This window comes from Hippocampus bargibanti, linkage group LG07 (genome assembly GCF_051943395.1).
Source record: "Hippocampus bargibanti isolate YZ-2025 linkage group LG07, ASM5194339v1, whole genome shotgun sequence".
In the NCBI taxonomy this organism is placed as follows: Eukaryota; Metazoa; Chordata; class Actinopteri; order Syngnathiformes; family Syngnathidae; genus Hippocampus; species Hippocampus bargibanti.
In genome coordinates, this window is record NC_142740.1 from 18,549,989 (window position 1) to 18,566,672 (window position 16,684).

Sequence of the window (16,684 nt, forward strand, 5' to 3'; positions counted from 1 at the left end):
ACCGCTGCTAGACTATTATTGTTTGCTAAAGCAATGAACCGCTGGCAGCCTGACAGCCTTGAGATGCGCGCACACAGCGGATATGCTCGATCAATACATGCTGTGATTGACAGCGTATTTCGCTTATGTATTCTTTGACATTTTCACTGTCTGTGCAAGACTGCGTCAATGGTGAGTGTCGATTGTGTGCATTCTAGATTTGAGGGTGTGAAGTAGATTGTCGCAACTAAATGTCACATATAACCTGAGGCTGGAAACGAACGGAGGATTGAAGCATTTTACAAAAGGTTTTTGAAATTTGCCTCTGGCTAAAGTCAGGTGGCAAATACACTGGCCACTTGAACACAACAGCAGGTCCACATGATTGAAAAACTATTTGGATCCACTACAAAATCATTCCTACTATTAATTTAGCAATCTATTAATGACTGGGTGGTCATTATTTTGGTCGTGTTGAAACTCATTATAACAGGGAGGTCCAAACGTCCAAAAGGAGGCCAGATTTGGTGTGTTAAAAATGTAAGGGGGGGGCAACCGTGGCGGACGTTCTTTACATATAATATCAATTAATTTAAATACATTTCAGCGAGCCATTATGTGCTTCACGTTAGCTTTTTTAGTTTAATTTCAGCTGTTTAAAGCATGTTTTCTGATGAATTTCAAACAACCATATCAAAATTGAGTAGACATTGAACATTGAAATGGAATATTCATTTGGAACATCACTTTAGACTAACAAACATTACAAAGACTACAAAGACTTTAGCAACAGTTTAACAGAAATAATTGTTGTTTTGTTGATTGTCACCATTTAATTTTTTTTAATTCTGAAAATTAACATTTTCGAAAATTGCGGGAGGCTCATTCAGTCATTTACTAATACTAATTTGCTGTTTCTAATTGAGCGTCTAGATGGCAGCACTTAGCACACGCAGATAACAGCCCAATATATTAATTCTATATGTCGGGCAGACAGTATTGATTTTATGACGGAAGCTGCGGGCGAGTTGAAAATTGACCATATATATATATATATATATATATATATATATATATATATATATATATATATATATATATATATATATATATATATATGTGTGTGTGTGTGTGTGTGTGTGTGTGTGTGTGTGTGTGTGTGTGTGTGTGTGTGTGTGTGCGTGTGTGTGTGTGTGTGTGTGTGTGCGCGTGTGTGTGCGTGTGTGTGTGTGTGTGTTTACTCAATCATAGTGACCACTGTCCGTGGAAGGGCTTAATACCTAATGAAGCACTTCAGGCCTGATTTGCTCACGCAATTGATCTCGATTGCTATTCACTCAAACTGCCTGCATTGGTTGGCGAGAGGTGGAAGAACTAAATGCTTAACAAAAAAACCTTCTCGACTGGAGAGTTTGAGTGCAAATTAAGTGATAAAATCAATGGTGTAAATAAAATATTGCTGAGTTACAGGAAAGAAAATCTATTTCTCTGCATATTTGGGGGTTTGGTTTAATCAAACTGTATTGGAATGAGATGTATGTCTCCCTCTTGCATAGTATTTGTTTTGAAAACTTGGGACGGCATAGGAATTTAAAACAGAAATCAACTGTCGTCCAACAGACACAAATTCATCGTAATTTAGCACGTCCCATGGCGTTCTAATGAGGCATGCGCGTGCTGCAAACCATTAAGTGTTAAGTGTTAACTGCTTCGCGCTGTCTTAACAGCACACAATTACGCGCCGATTCATTGTTGACGGTCCCAAACTGCTGTTTAACTCCCCGCAATGGGATGACAATCATGTGTCTCCTAAGTAGCTCAACGGAGCAATTGAGTTCCTCATGCAGCCTTGCACCACAAATAAAATAATAAATATTTTGTTAAATACCTCTCTGGGTCTAACAAAATTACCGTGATCATCTTTACAAAGGTATTATGAATGATTTCGATACAGTTCTTGGATTAGGATCCTGTTGGATTGTGAAGGTCTCCCTGAAAAGCTTCTCATGAGTGTTTCTCAAACTACAATCTGAACGTGTGCCTTACTCATGTGTGTTTCCAGTTCCGAGTGTTTACGGCACCGTTTCACCGAGTGGAGTTTGCCGACTTCTGGCTGGCCGACCAGCTCAACTCACTGGTGGTTGTCTTGATGGACTTGGAGTATCTCATCTGCTATTACATCTTTGAGCTGCAGTGGGGCAACAGCAAAGGCCTGTTGCCCAAACTAAACGGTGCCTCGTTCATTCTTCCTTTGTCTAACTTGATGACATCTCAATCTTGTTGATGGCTTCTTTGTCACATGGTACCGATGACTGCGGTTTGTGTTTTAGCTCTGCGTTGTGTAAATATAGATGATTGGAAGGCATTCCCTTCTCCTGCTCTGAAAAAAAAAGATCGATAATGTCTTCAAGGGAAAAGTTCATCTTGCATCACTTGAATGTCTACTCAAAATAAGTTGTGCAACTCCAATTGAGGATTTCAGAGACAGACAGGCAGGCAATCATGAGTCACATCAAAGTGGTCCCATGCATAGATAAACACCTCCTGCATATGCCTGTTTGTCATTTTGTCATTGATTTTTGTCATTGATTTCTGCATTATTCAGCAAAAAATTACGAATGTAAAAAAGGCCTTCTACTTACACACTGAAGCCCAAGGGTGTCAAACTCATTTTTTGGTGCGAGCCACATTGTAGTTACGGTTTCCCCTCGAGGGCTATTATCAATTTGGGGAAGCCATTCGAATATTTAATCCCTTCCAAATGGTACATATAGAGGGCAAAAGAAATTGATGTCAAGGCACTTGACATGCTTGATTTGCTTTCACGGCCCGAATAAAATGATGTGGCGAGCCAGATTCCGTCCCCGGGCCTTGACTTTGACATCCACACCTTAAGGTAATTCAAGCCCAATTCAAACATCCCTGATAAACAATAAAGGTTGTCAATCACATGTGGAAGAGAAGCCACAGCAGGGTGTATTTGACAAATTGTATTAAATTTGCTGCTGTGAAATGTAAATTTATCCACTGTGAGACTAATAAAAGCAAATCCAATCCAATCCAAATAAACTTGGCAGGAACAAAATTTCAACCAACAAAGCCATCAGAACAAAAACGTCCAAAGTAGCAAACAAAACCATGAATAAAAGAAGACAAGATGAAACCAACCTGACAGGGTGAAACAAACAATGACCCAACACCGAATGGCGGTGCCGGGAGTCCTTTTAACTGACACCAATCAAAATGACCAACACCTGTGCAGCTGCAGGCGGGGCCCTACAGTACCACCTGTCGGCCGCAAACGGAAACGTGACAATTTCATATGTTTCCCTTGCAGACTCGAGTAGCTACGTGTGCCATAGCTACTCGTACGGCCTGCGCGCCATCATCCAATGTCTGCCCGCCTGGCTGCGTTTCATTCAATGCCTCAGACGTTACCGTGACACCAAGAGGGCCTTCCCCCACCTGGTGAATGCTGGCAAATATTCCACCACCTTCTTCGTGGTCACATTCGCCGCACTCTATGCCACACATAGAGGTAACCCACACACACACACTTTGCAACTATTTGCTCAGAAGAAGCGAGAGTCTATCACTTCAAGGAGCCATGTTGGCCTTAAGGAACAATAAAAGCTTTGTACTGAGGTTTGTGTGTGGGAAGCAAAGGTGACCTTGAGGATATGATTGCCAGAAGTTGGCCTTGGTTTGGCTGCCAGTGCCGCCAGCTGTAGCATAGAAATGGAAACTGTTTGACAAAGGCATCCATGGGTAAACAAGGTGTTGATCTGTGTGCTCAGTGTGAGGCTCAAGGAGGTTAGAGACACAAAAAGACAGATGACTGAAAAGCAAAAACAAGAATTGGCAGGGTGAAAATGGGAGGGTTTGTGGTACATTTACTCATTCACTGCCATTCCCGAATTTATTCAGCAATTAAAAAGCATGACGAGGAGTGCCGTTCCCGAATTTGTTCCGGTTTTGGTTTCTCTTGCGAGGGGGTGGGGGGGGGGTCCGATAAAGCGCTGGTCAGACCTCTGGCAATGTTTTTCCTTCCAATGAAGGGGCAGCGTTTGCCTTTTGTACATCCACCCCCATTTCAATCTCAGATAACTCCACACCCATATAATTTACTTTTTTTCTGATGAAAGAAGAGAGTCTAAGGTTTCTTACACTGCATTGAATATTTATGTAGTCCTAAAAGTCAATTTTCTGCGGGTCCTTAAATTTGAGTGAAAATGACATAAAACCTTGGCACTGGAGTGGACACATTTGTGCACATCGTCTGGCAGCGAATGAGTTAAAAATCAAGCTGACAGCCTCGTAGTCAGCCTGCAACGACTGTATTCTCGTCAACAAGGCCAATCACAAAAGAGTGAATGCTTCAAGACCATAAAAGCTTATCTAATGTGCTTTTTGTTGAGATAGTCCATCACACATTCCGGTGCGCTTGGCTCATTTTAGAGCATCCCTTTTTCTCCCACTTCCACTCAGATGTCAATTTATAGATTTTTTTTCCAGCTCTTCATCTTTCATACAAATGTGATTTCCCACTTTATTTCCCGATATGTCTGTGCTAGCCCTTACATCAGATACACCTTCAAATTCAGACTTTACAAAGATGATAAAGTTCAGTTTAATTTGATGCTGCCTGAAGGAAACCACTGATTGGAACAAAAAATGATATCATTGGAAATTTAGGCCCGCCAGACACTGACCGATGAGATACACTAAAATACACTCACACCAGCAAATTGGGCGAGACTTGGACATGTTCATGGCCGATGACTTTATTTGTTGACAACAGAGACTCCACACTTTGATTTTTCAGCCACTTATGATATTGTAGATATTTTCTTGTAAAAAAATCTTAAGCTTGTGAGACCACAGTGGCCTTTTTGTTGGACGTTTTTGCATGGCATCCTTTCTATAAACGCTTGTCTTCATAAGAATTGCATGATATCAATTTTTTGTTTAAATATTGAAATACTCAGAGCTATTTCTAATATTATGCTTTAATTCCTCCTATTTGGAACACCTCACATCCTCACAAGGAGGAAGACATTGAAACAGGCTTCGAGGTACCATTAAGTCACATCCTTCTCCTTCCTCTCGTCTGAAGGCCGTTGACTAATGGCCTCCCTTCATGTCTTATTCTCTATGAAGCTGTCTTTCATCCCACCTAATCATGAAGGCATAGACCGGGTCATTGATGGAGGATGGTCCGAAATTGAATACTTGCCCACATGAGGCGTAAATACTGTATTTGATGTTATCTCTTGCACCCGCCTCCCAAAAATATAAATAATAAACACTTAAATAATATGTAGTCTTGGAGAGGGCTTATTTAACATTTTCAGGGTGACTTCAGTGGACAGCTTATCAGGTGACGGGTTATCATTATGTGTGCATGAAAAGATTTGATGATTGATCATTGTGGTTTTTCTTTGCAGTGGCAAGAGCATGGCTAGGCATCGTATTAAGATTTGATTCTAAATTTTAGTTTCTAGGCCAGTTAAATAACCTTCATCCAGTGGTGAGCCGTGCATTTCACACCTAGGCCTTCAGTAGTGCTACGTCTGAATCAATCCAACCCTTAATAACTATTTCATGACTATATAACGTTTACTGCTGCTACAGCTGAAACTACCACTCATATAAAATGTGTGGTGTGATTTACTACATGTCCACTGGAGGGTACTGTTAGCCAGGAAATAAGTCAAAGTCAGCTTTATTGTCACAAATGCTAATATGCATGACATACAGCACAGATGAAGTTACTGTCCTCTCGGACCCAGCGTACAAGGCACTTATAATGACTTTGACAAACATAATAAACACGAAAACGGCAATTGTCCGGGAGAGAGAGGAGCCGCTGTGTGTTCATGTGCCGCAATCTTGGGGAAAAAAAGAAAATAACCGAATTTGACAACACAGACACAGAGTCATTCATTCTTCAGCACTTGCTGTAGCCTCTTTGTGACATGAAGCAGTTTTAGATGAAAGAGGAGAGAATCAAAGCATCCTTTTCAGCAGTGAATCAGGATCATGGTGGAAATAAGGCCTGCGAGAAGGCCTCGGTGTCACCAACTCCAAATCTGATTGGTTAAAGCAACAGTTTCATCGATCAACACTTATTTTATGCTACATGGCTCGCAGAACTGATTGTGAAGGCGTCCAAGGTGACTTCTGACTCTGGGAACAAATGATGGCTGAAATGTGATTGGTTAATGGGTTAAATATGAAAACACATACCTGGAAGCAGCACAATATGGGAAAAGCGAAGAAAGGAAGCTGAAAGACAATTTGGAATGATTTCATAAGAATTCATGGACAAAATATAATTATCATCAGTCTGCGATTCTGATATTTTTAGGCCTGCAGTGAAGGCTTTGCAGGCACTCACGGTCCACCACTGCATTTGCCCAATGTCTGTATGTGCAGGCGTTTGTAGATGTACCTAAGTGAGTGACACATAAGTGATGGGTATCATTGTTTTGGACCGAAAGAAATCAGCTACTGATGTTGGAGAAGGCTTGAGGCCGGAGTTTAATTCATCAGTGTGGTGTCACTGTACATTTCTTATCAGCTTGTCGTGAGGATGTATCGCTGTCTTCGCTAAAGCTATCACAGGCGGCCGCGCGCGGTGATGGTGTTTGTGTGTGACCTCACCGCCTCACTCCTTCCTGGAATGGCTCATGTTTATCTCCGGGAAAACATCGAAGGACAAATACAATAAATTATAGTCTCTGTGTTAACTGAGATAAACGTTCAAGTCAGTCCTTTGAATATAGAAATTGACCCTTTTTATGAAACGCTGCTCTTGTAGAATGCTTACAAGCATTTAACCAGTAGATGCTGGATAAATTTAAATGAGACCATTTCAAGTTGAAATTGAAAATAAACCCTTTCATGCACAAATAGTGAAATACTGTATGTGAAACCTGATAACGTGATAAGCTTTCCACTGTAGTGTAACGGCTGTCCTTGAAAGGCTGAAAAATAGTTTTTTTAACTGACATTCAATTACAGCTCTTATATTTACAGTTTCTATAATGTGAGCCAGGATGCTGCACACAAGGGCATATTTTTAAAACATGTATCCATATGCCAACAAGCTTGTGATTTAAGTGTGACAGCATGCGTCAGAAACAAAATGCAGAAGTTGCTGTCAGTATTACATAAATATTTGAAACGTTCATCTGGCTTTCATGCCAGCTAAACAGAAAACAAACTATCCAAAAACCAGACAAGTACAGAATTGTTTTCAATAAGTCTTTAGTGTTTTTCTCTTCTTTTCCATTCAACCACTGGTGTCAAATGCGTGGCCCCGGGGCCAGATGTGGTCCACCGCATCATTTGAAGTGGCCCTCGAAAGCAAATCAAATATGACAATGCCCATGTTTGCTGAAACCAGAAAGCCTTTAATAGTCCCACAAATCTATACCCTAATGTCAAATTCTCACATGTAGTAAATCACTGACATGCTGCATTCTTGCCCTCATTGAAGTTTCATAAACAACAATTGAATTAATCTTGATTCTTTATTTTATAGAGTTTCATATATATATATATATATATATATATATATATATATATATATATATATATATATATATATATATATATATATATATATATATATATATATATATATATATATATATATATATATATATATATATTAAATGCTTTGGAACATTATCGTTCGAGTGCTCCTAAACCTGTCATCGCTTCATTAAATGAGATCATTTTTATCAAATGTGCTGGTAAATAGGAGAGGACAAAGAGAATCTTGAGATTAAACTGGAATAGCAACGAGGCCGGAGCTGGCAGCTTTCATGACTTAATTTCATGCGCTGCGCCCTTGTCAGTGATGAGGCGAAAACGTGAAACGGCACACGCAGATGCATGTTAACCAATAAAGATGAAAGACACTTTAACCAAGCGCTCATCAGGCCAAGCATGGTCTGTCTTGCTGCAGTTAATAATCCCATCAGGATCTTTTATGTTCCTTTCAATAATCTACATAATTCTTTGCGGGGAAAGTATCCGAATTCATAAAATTGCTTTCCTGTGATACGTGCGTTTTTTAATTGTCATAAATGGCAGGTTGTCATAGAAACAGACAAATCCATCAGTGATGATAGTTTGATGCTGTGGAGTTGCTGAGTTGGAAGCCCGTGCGCGTGTCACATATTGCTACACTTTTGTCAACCATCGTCACATCAGCTGTAATCACACCATGCGTCGCAAACGACAACCTTGATATCATGTCGAAAAAAATTGTGATTGTGTTGTGGGTCAAATTTACCCGTATGTAAAAATCCACACAAAACAATCCAATAATCGGTGACATTAGCAACAACTGTATCTGAGATGTTATAAACATACTTGAAAAGAGAAACAACATATTTTCTCTGCCATTGGAATATTTCAGAACTATTTTGAAGAAAGGAAAAGGAAAGCATATCCAGTGCTTTAGTCAACACAAAAATGGTAACAGGTAAAACTGACCCCTTAACATAATATGGAGGTTAAGTACACTTAAGTCCACTTCTTAGAATGTCAAATCCTTCCAAATGTCGATTGAGCTGACAAAACGTGTCAAATATGGAAAGCTAAAGTTCGTTTTATGTGTCTCAATTTTGTGGACTATTTTGTGTCTCTTTTCCTGCTTGGGAGAGCTTCAGCTCCGTATTGATGATACGAAGGCGCCCTCTGTTGGTGAGAAGTAGTTTCTTGCCGATTTAGGGAGGAGTGGGAACTAAAAAAATCTCGGGAGTCAAGAGTTCCACAAAATAAATCTCATCCAGTGGTTCAAACTTGTTGGGAAGAGTTTATGGGAGAATCCGTTGTCTTCCAACAGCATTGCTAGGTCAAAATTAGCATGGAGGAAGCGCATCAAACATCTTGATGAACTCTCTGAATGATTGACAATCAATTGCAAGTTACCCTCGCAAAAGGGGAAACAAACTGAAAAAAATCCAATATTTTCTCATGACTACAAATGTGTTTCCATCAAACATAAAAAGGATTTGTGTGTGTTTGTGTGTTTTGCAGAACAAGGCCACACAGACGCCGACATGTTCTTCTACCTGCTGATTGTCTTCTCCACCATAAGCTCCTGCTACACGCTGATCTGGGATCTGCGCATGGACTGGGGACTGTTTGACCGCGGAGCTGGAGAGAACACCTTCCTCAGAGAAGAGATTGTTTACCCTCACAAGGTAACCCCCCCCCCCCCACTGCTAGCGTAATAGCATAATTGCCTTAGTGAGCCTAAACAACATAATTGCCTAGGTCAGTGACGAGTCCTTTGCAGGCTCCTTCTCGTGGCTAAAGAAGGAGTGCCCCAAGTACAGACTAATTCACATTGTGCACAAGGATTTGTGTTTTTGATTTACACAACTTAATTGTTTCAAATGTTTTTTTTTATCGAATATGTACCCCCCATTTTAGGGCACACCAAGGCACTCAAAAGAAAAAAGATAGCAAGAATTTGATTGCCATTTTTTTTGATATTGTAACAGTAAATTATTATTATTATTATTATTATTATTATTATTATTATTATTATTATTATTATTATTATTATTAACTCGCTGACATTCACAAATTTATTCGGGAATTGAAAATATGACGTAAAGCGCCATTCCTAAATTACTTTGGGTTTTGTTTTTTTCTTGTTTGGGTGCCTATAAAGCCATGGCCTTGGCCTCTGGCCATGTTTTTCCCTTCCACAAGGGGCAGCATTTCCCTTTTTGCATGTTAGCGCTTTGTTGCAGCTTCATCTGTTGTTAAAGTGCTATATATGTATGTACAGCTTTGTGTTTTGGACAGCCTCCCCTCATTTCAAACTCATACAACTCCAAACCCATAAAATTTAGGAATTAACTCTTTTTCTGATGAAAGAGAGGGCCTAAGGTTTACGCTGCATTGAATGTTTATGTAGTCTGAAAACTCAATATTCTGTGAGTCCTGGCATTCCAGTGGCAATGACAAAAACCCTGACACTAGAGTGGACACATTTTTGCACGTCTGGCAATGAATGAGTTAATGATGATAATACATCCCAAGAACTATTTTGCTAATTCAAAAAGTGACCCTGACAGACGTATTCATCAAATGCATGGGAACATATTGACTGTGTAAATGGCGAGTCCCCGAACTCAATTCAGTACAATACAATACAATACATATTGACTTATCAAGCGCTTTAACAACAGCCTCATTTTGATACCTATTTAAAATTGCATTTTCTGTGTAGCTCTCTATCTTGTTTCTATTTAGAATTGTATTTTATTTATTGCATTCTATTTGTGATTGTATTTTATTCATTATAGTACCTATGATTGTCTGTGACTGTAAAGTGTCCTTGAGAGCTTTGAAAGGCGCTTGAAATGTAATGTAATGTATTACTATTATTATTATTATTACTACAAATCTTTTAGAGTCGTTTTGGTCAAGTATCCATTTTTTGAGATTGTGAATTTAGGATTTTCATTAAAATGTACTCATATCTCAATCAAAAAATCTGATGTTGACATTTTTTATTGTTTAATGATTCAATATAATCCAGATGTAACTCAATAAATGCATATGTTCGGTAGATGTTATTTATCTCAGATCTTTAGTTCAAAACGGGAAACTGGAGATTATCGTTTAGAGCTATGAAGAGCACCCAATTACCATCTCAAGAAAATCAATGACATTGATCCATTTTCTGATCCATTTTATCCTCACGAGGGTCGCTGGAGTCTATCGCAGCTGTCGTCGGACAGGAGGCGGGGTACACCCTGAACTGATTGCCAGCCAATCGCAGGGTGCACAGAGGCGAACAACTGTTTACACACACACTCATACCTAGGAACAATTTAGAGTGTTCAACGAACCTACCAAGCATGTTTTTGGAATGTGTGAGGGAACCGGATTACCCGGAGAAAACCCGGGAAGAGCATGCAAACTCCACAAGGAAGGTTGAACCCAGAATCTCTACACTGTGAAGTTGACGCGCAATTCAAATGAGTACCTGTTAATGCCGCGATGCGTCTAATATCGACCCCCTATCTTCTCTGCAGGCCTACTACTACTGTGCCATTTTTGAAGATGTGATTCTACGTTTTGCGTGGACCATCTCGCTCTCACTGACCACCATGACCAAAATTCACTCGGTGGGCGACATTGTGGCCACCGTGCTGGCACCCCTGGAGGTCTTCAGGTGTGTTTTTTTTTCTCCTTACACCCGCAGTCCTCAGTTGACAGTCCTCCCCGTTTCCAGATTTCAAAAGCTATCTCTATCACCTTCTTTATCCCTTACAGACGTTTCGTATGGAATTTCTTTCGTCTGGAGAACGAGCACCTCAACAATTGCGGCGAGTTTCGCGCGGTGCGAGACATTTCCGTGGCGCCGCTCAACGCTGACGACCAGACCCTCCTGGAGCAAATGATGGACCAGGAGGATGGCGTCCGGAATCGTTCGGGCAAGAAGACCTGGAAGAGGTCCTACAGCCTCACACTGCGCCGCCCTCTACTGTCCTCTCAGTAAGAAGAAAACACTTGTGTGGCTATTATGAAAAATGGCAAAAGTGAGTCATCTTTTTTTTTTATAGATCCAAAAAGGACACCAAGGTTCTAATTGAAGATACGGATGATGAGGCCTTCAGCTAAATCACCAGCAAGCATCAGCATTGTTCTCTCTCTCACACACACACACACACACACAAGTATGTATATTCTTCACTATTTTAAGCCTTTCCTCTCAAACTAAAAAAAGTCTAGCAAAAATGATTTAAAATGTAAATGGGCAATGAAAAGCATTGATGTCCATCTTTATTGACATTTATCTTTTTTCTTCCAAAACACAAAAATAATGAAAAGAATGATTCCCACAGTTTTGTGCATTGTTTATAATCCAAATAAAACCCCAAAGCAATCACAAGAATGTATTCCCAAATGTTGTTGGGTAGTTTTTTTAATACTTAAAATACCAAAAAAATCCAAAAAGCCTTGAAATAATGCCTTTAAGATTTTTTGTGATTTCCCTCCCACGACAGGCAATTGAAAGCATGTTCCAAACTTTATTTCCATTTAATTTTAAAAAGTTAAACCAATAGGAACCTTTCAAAATGTATGTTTTGTTTTTAGCTAAAAAAATATACAAGGGAAAAAAAACATGCATTTCCAACTTTGGTGAATGTTTCTTCTAACAAAAAAGTGTTTATTTCCCAAAACTATAGGTTTAAAGGATAACCGACGTCACTTCTTTGTTTTTTAACTGACACCAGAAAAACGTTTTATAGCATCTAAAATACCAAAAACACACAGTATATTTTTAGTCAAATGCAAAACAGCAATAAAAATGACTATAAGTGTCCAAAATCTGCAAAAAAATTGAGCTGCGAATTGGGCATTTTCAGAAAGTCCCGCCCCCAGTTCGTGACGTCACGCCAAGACGTCTTGCATTGCTTGTGAATAAAAAAATGGCTTCAGATTCGGAGAATATGCTTTCTTGTTACACATGCAGTTATGAATATGATTCAAATAGTTCTGAAGAGGAAATCATACATGTTTGCAATCGATTAAATAATTTATTACGTGTCATTTTGAGGCAACATTGGGGGAAAAAGAGGCACAAAATGGCGACCTCCAATGTGGTTGACATTCTTTTTTTTATATTACAAACAAAACAAAAATTAAAAAGCATGCATCTAGCATGACCAGAATGTATTATGTATTTTCACATTTGTGGATTTTTAAGGCAGAACTACTGACAACGATGGATTCAGATTGGTTTTGACCCCCACCCCCAAACAAAAAATAAGATAAAATAAAATAAAACAAAGACAAGAAGGCTTGTATGTCCCAAACGTTTCACATTTTGAAAGTGAGATTTAACACTCCTCCCCCCATCTCCCAAAGCAATTCCTTTTATTTTGCTTTTATGTCACAAAACCTGGATAGAAGGGAAGTTAAAAATTGACATATTTGATTTTCATTGCTCATGGACACACAGTCTCTCTCTCTCTCTCTCTCTCTCTCACACACACACACACACACACACACACACACACACACATCCACTCAAATGTTGTGATACAACCCGCTGAAGCACAAAGTTTTAAACTCGACTTACAAACCAACTTTTAACCCACCAAACTGCCATGCTTTATCTTACTTCTCCTTCCTCTCTAGTCGTTTATTTTGCCGTGCACAAAAATGTTGCAAGTACAGTATGTCCAACTTTTATTTCCCTCCAAAAAAACACACGTTTTTGTGTGTTTGGGATGAAAATGAAGAAAAAGATTGTTTTTTTTTTTTTCACGGTCGACATTGTGCTTGATTTCTGAAGAGGCTTACATCAACGACTGTTTACATGCCTTTTTGGACAATTTACAGGATAAACAGGGACAACAAAAACAATCAAAAGACTCCATTTAAAAAAGAATTTGGTAGAAACCTGAGGGAGAACCCTTAACACGCAGCATATCAAAACAAATCAACTGCTTTGACCTCAATGATGATTATTTTGTACTCCTGTTTTGTTTGTGTGTGTTTTTTTTTTTTCATTCAAAGAAATTAAACAAGTGCTGTTGCAACGCTGGAGGCACTTGCAGGAAAAGTGCATTTAATACCCATACTGCTCTCGTATAATACTTTGATGTACGTTCTATATTGTATCGTCCTCGTTGAGGTTTATGTGTCGTTTCTACTCGTGAAGTAAGTGAGCATCCACTCTGTGATGTTTTTTTCTAATCTTTGGAATTTTAGACACAACATTTCTACACAATTTCTTGTTGGGACTCCAAACTTATGGAATGCTTTTATGGAATTCTGTCTGAGCATTTATTTATTCCATACCCTTGGTAAGCCATCTGAAGGTCTCAGTGTACGAGTAGAATGACTCGGGCTAACTAGTAAATGACAGTCGCCTTACTCGCGACCATTTTCTCATGACTCTATGACAATGTAGGACAATGGTGTGACCAAAACTGTGCACCGGTTGACGCCTACGACTGGACCCCATAAGGCCAGGATGAGTGTGCAATGTGCTTATATGTGGAAGTCATGTCCTCCTCCTCCCCGCCCTAATACACTAGACACCCAATTCTCCCCAACTTGATGTTTTTGTACAGAGTTGCCTTGCCTGCATGCTGCTCTTCATCCAACAGTGTACATACAACTTAATTTATTGTTCCTGACGTGTGTATTTATAATAGCAGCCATGATTGATGTTGCCATTTTGGACAAGCAGTATTTTGTAGCTTTCTTTGCATGTGTTCTAATCTTGTTCTTTTTCATTTGTACTTGTTTATATTTAAAACAAATGTGAATGTTTCTTTTTTCCCTCTCTAAGTGTACATTAGAGACAATCCATGAAGCTATTGTGGCTGTGACATGAGTTGAAAGTAAATGGGCACAATTTAACCCACCGGAGTGAAGAGAAAAATGGCCGAAGAGCCCCGGGCGCACCTCCCAAAATGTGTTTTTTTGCTTCACCCATGATGTTCAAGTGCTTTGTAGCTGCGCATTGTCCATGTTGTAGTTCTGTAGACTAATTGAATGTGATGTTAGGTAGATATGAAACTTAGACTGTTGATAAATGTGATTCTAAAGATGAAAAGAAAAAAGAGAATGTCTTCTTGCGGATTATCCTCCTTCCTATTGAGTAGTTTGTACATGTTGAGCTTACTGTGTAACACTGTTCTCTCGATGACGTCTTTGTAGTTATGTACACACTGGTGATCCTGTCATATCTGGGTTTTATAAACCGTTATTTTCAAAACTCTCTCTGCCTCGCTACTTGTTTCCTTGTGGAAATACATTTACTCACTGCTGTGCTGTACCTGTGTTCACCCAATTTAGTCGAAAGTACACAATATGTTTCCATGCATTTTATGCCCTAGCGTTTTCTCATTTTTCAAGGCCTATGATTAACTTGTTTTAAATCAAATTTAGAACCCCAACTTTGGCTGAAAAGACGAATTTGAAACATTTGGAGAATGCCCATGGTGACCAGCCGTTTATCTGTTCGCCGCCAAAGAGGAAGTGAAAGACACCTTTCATTCAATTTTCACAAACTTTTGGCTAATTTTGGTTGGTTTGGTCAAAGCAGCAAACACCAAGTCAAGCCCTCGACACGGCCGAGTCACTACATCTGGTCGTGACTGGGTCCAAGTCTGAAGTCAGTTGAGCTGATCATGGGATTGTATTTTTTTAAATTAAAACATGAAAAACATTCATCACAAAACTTGTCAACCCATTCAGCGTTATGTCTGTCAGCGGTGGTCATTGAAAAAGTATGATACGTTTCATGACGGATGTACTTTTAGTATGTATTTGTAAATGAACATACTACAAATTGCATTTGCTTTGACATAATAGGTAGAGCTCTGTTGCAGCAGAGCATTAAAAAATTGAAATAGACTTGTAGTTCCTGCCCGCTGAACTCTTTAGTAAAAGTTGAAAGATTTGTGCAATCTGAGCAGGAACAAGTGTGAACCGCCAAATTAGGGTCTAATAGGGTGATACCTTTGCAAGCCATACCACTCCACAGGGACAGTTTAACACTCAAGTATGTTGCCTTTGACATAACACTGCAAATCATAACCCATGATATGTATATTTGCTGTACTTTGACCAGATCTCGGCAGAACAAATACTGTTGTGTTGGTGTGCGGATCATATCTTAATAGGAAACAGTTTTGGATACTGTTGATTGTGGGTAAAGCAGCCAACACCTACCCAACTCTCGACACGGCCGAGTCACGACATCTGGTAGTGGTTGAGTCCAAGTCTGAAGTCAGTTGATCTGATTGGGGGATTATACAATTCTTTAAAAAAAATAAAAGGAAAAACATGAATATTCAAATCCACTAGAATCCAGTTTATACTTTTTTTCTGTTGTAAACCGTATGTATAAAGCCATTTTAAGTAATGCAGTGGCAGGCCGTGCATTTCACCCATCGGCCTTCAGTCATGCTATGTCTGAATCAACCCACAGCTTTGACTGCGACTCATATAAAAAGTGCGATGCGATTTACTACAAGTCCGCTAGAGGGTACCGATAGCCAGGAAATAACTTGTGGCTTGGATGTAAGATAGGAAATACTGTCATGAAACTGTTCGATTTGTTACCATGAACGTCTGGATTCATGCTATGGGCTCAGAAGTTGCTCATTCACACTGCAAAGAAGATTGAACCAACAGTAAGGTGAATAATCAATAAGAATCTCTTTAAATTGCAATATTAGTTGCTATTTTTGCTAGCTTCTGAGCTGTCCGACCTTTCTTAATGACGTCCATCTTTTCTTGAAATGTTCGTCTTGGCTTTATCAGTAAATCTGCACTAAAACCATTTTTTTCTCCTCCAGCCATTGTGTGTTGACAAAACTGCTATTAAATGAACAAAACAATATATTTGCTTAGGCATCTCGCTACCAATACAGTGTGCTATCTCTGACCAGTATCCTCGAAAAGAGAGGCCCATTTCACAGTAAGATCAGAGCATTGTCATCAAATGGTGAATTTAGTTTTGCTTTTTGAATGTTGCTGTGCCGATGACCATTTTGTTTGGCAGCCCTTTATAACGTAATAGAGATGAAGATGCTCAGATCTATATTAAGATCATAGAGTTGCTTATTCTGTAGCCACAAGGGGACATAAGCCAGTGTCTTCTTGTGCCGGTCACAAGCCCGGATCAATACAGAGG

At 39.4% G+C, this 16,684-nt stretch overlaps 1 protein-coding gene and 1 non-coding gene across 2 annotated transcripts in view; one reads left to right on the forward strand and one right to left on the reverse strand.

Moving 5' to 3' along the window:
- The window catches only part of xpr1a (xenotropic and polytropic retrovirus receptor 1a), a 71,321-nt gene extending 56,560 nt beyond the window's left edge, over nt 1-14,761 (forward strand). Inside the window, exons 10-15 of the mRNA XM_089001403.1 lie at nt 2,042-2,210; nt 3,317-3,517; nt 9,037-9,203; nt 11,055-11,194; nt 11,296-11,517; nt 11,586-14,761. Coding sequence (XP_088857529.1) covers nt 2,042-2,210; nt 3,317-3,517; nt 9,037-9,203; nt 11,055-11,194; nt 11,296-11,517; nt 11,586-11,643 — 957 coding nt within the window. The 3' untranslated portion in view covers nt 11,644-14,761. The remainder of the gene's footprint in view (nt 1-2,041; nt 2,211-3,316; nt 3,518-9,036; nt 9,204-11,054; nt 11,195-11,295; nt 11,518-11,585) is intronic.
- Nucleotides 14,762-15,361: 600 nt separating this feature from the next.
- LOC148895662 (U5 spliceosomal RNA) lies at nt 15,362-15,471 on the reverse strand. Its single transcript, XR_016115677.1, has one exon. It is a non-coding gene; the product is annotated as a U5 spliceosomal RNA (small nuclear RNA).
- Nucleotides 15,472-16,684: the final 1,213 nt, after the last annotated feature.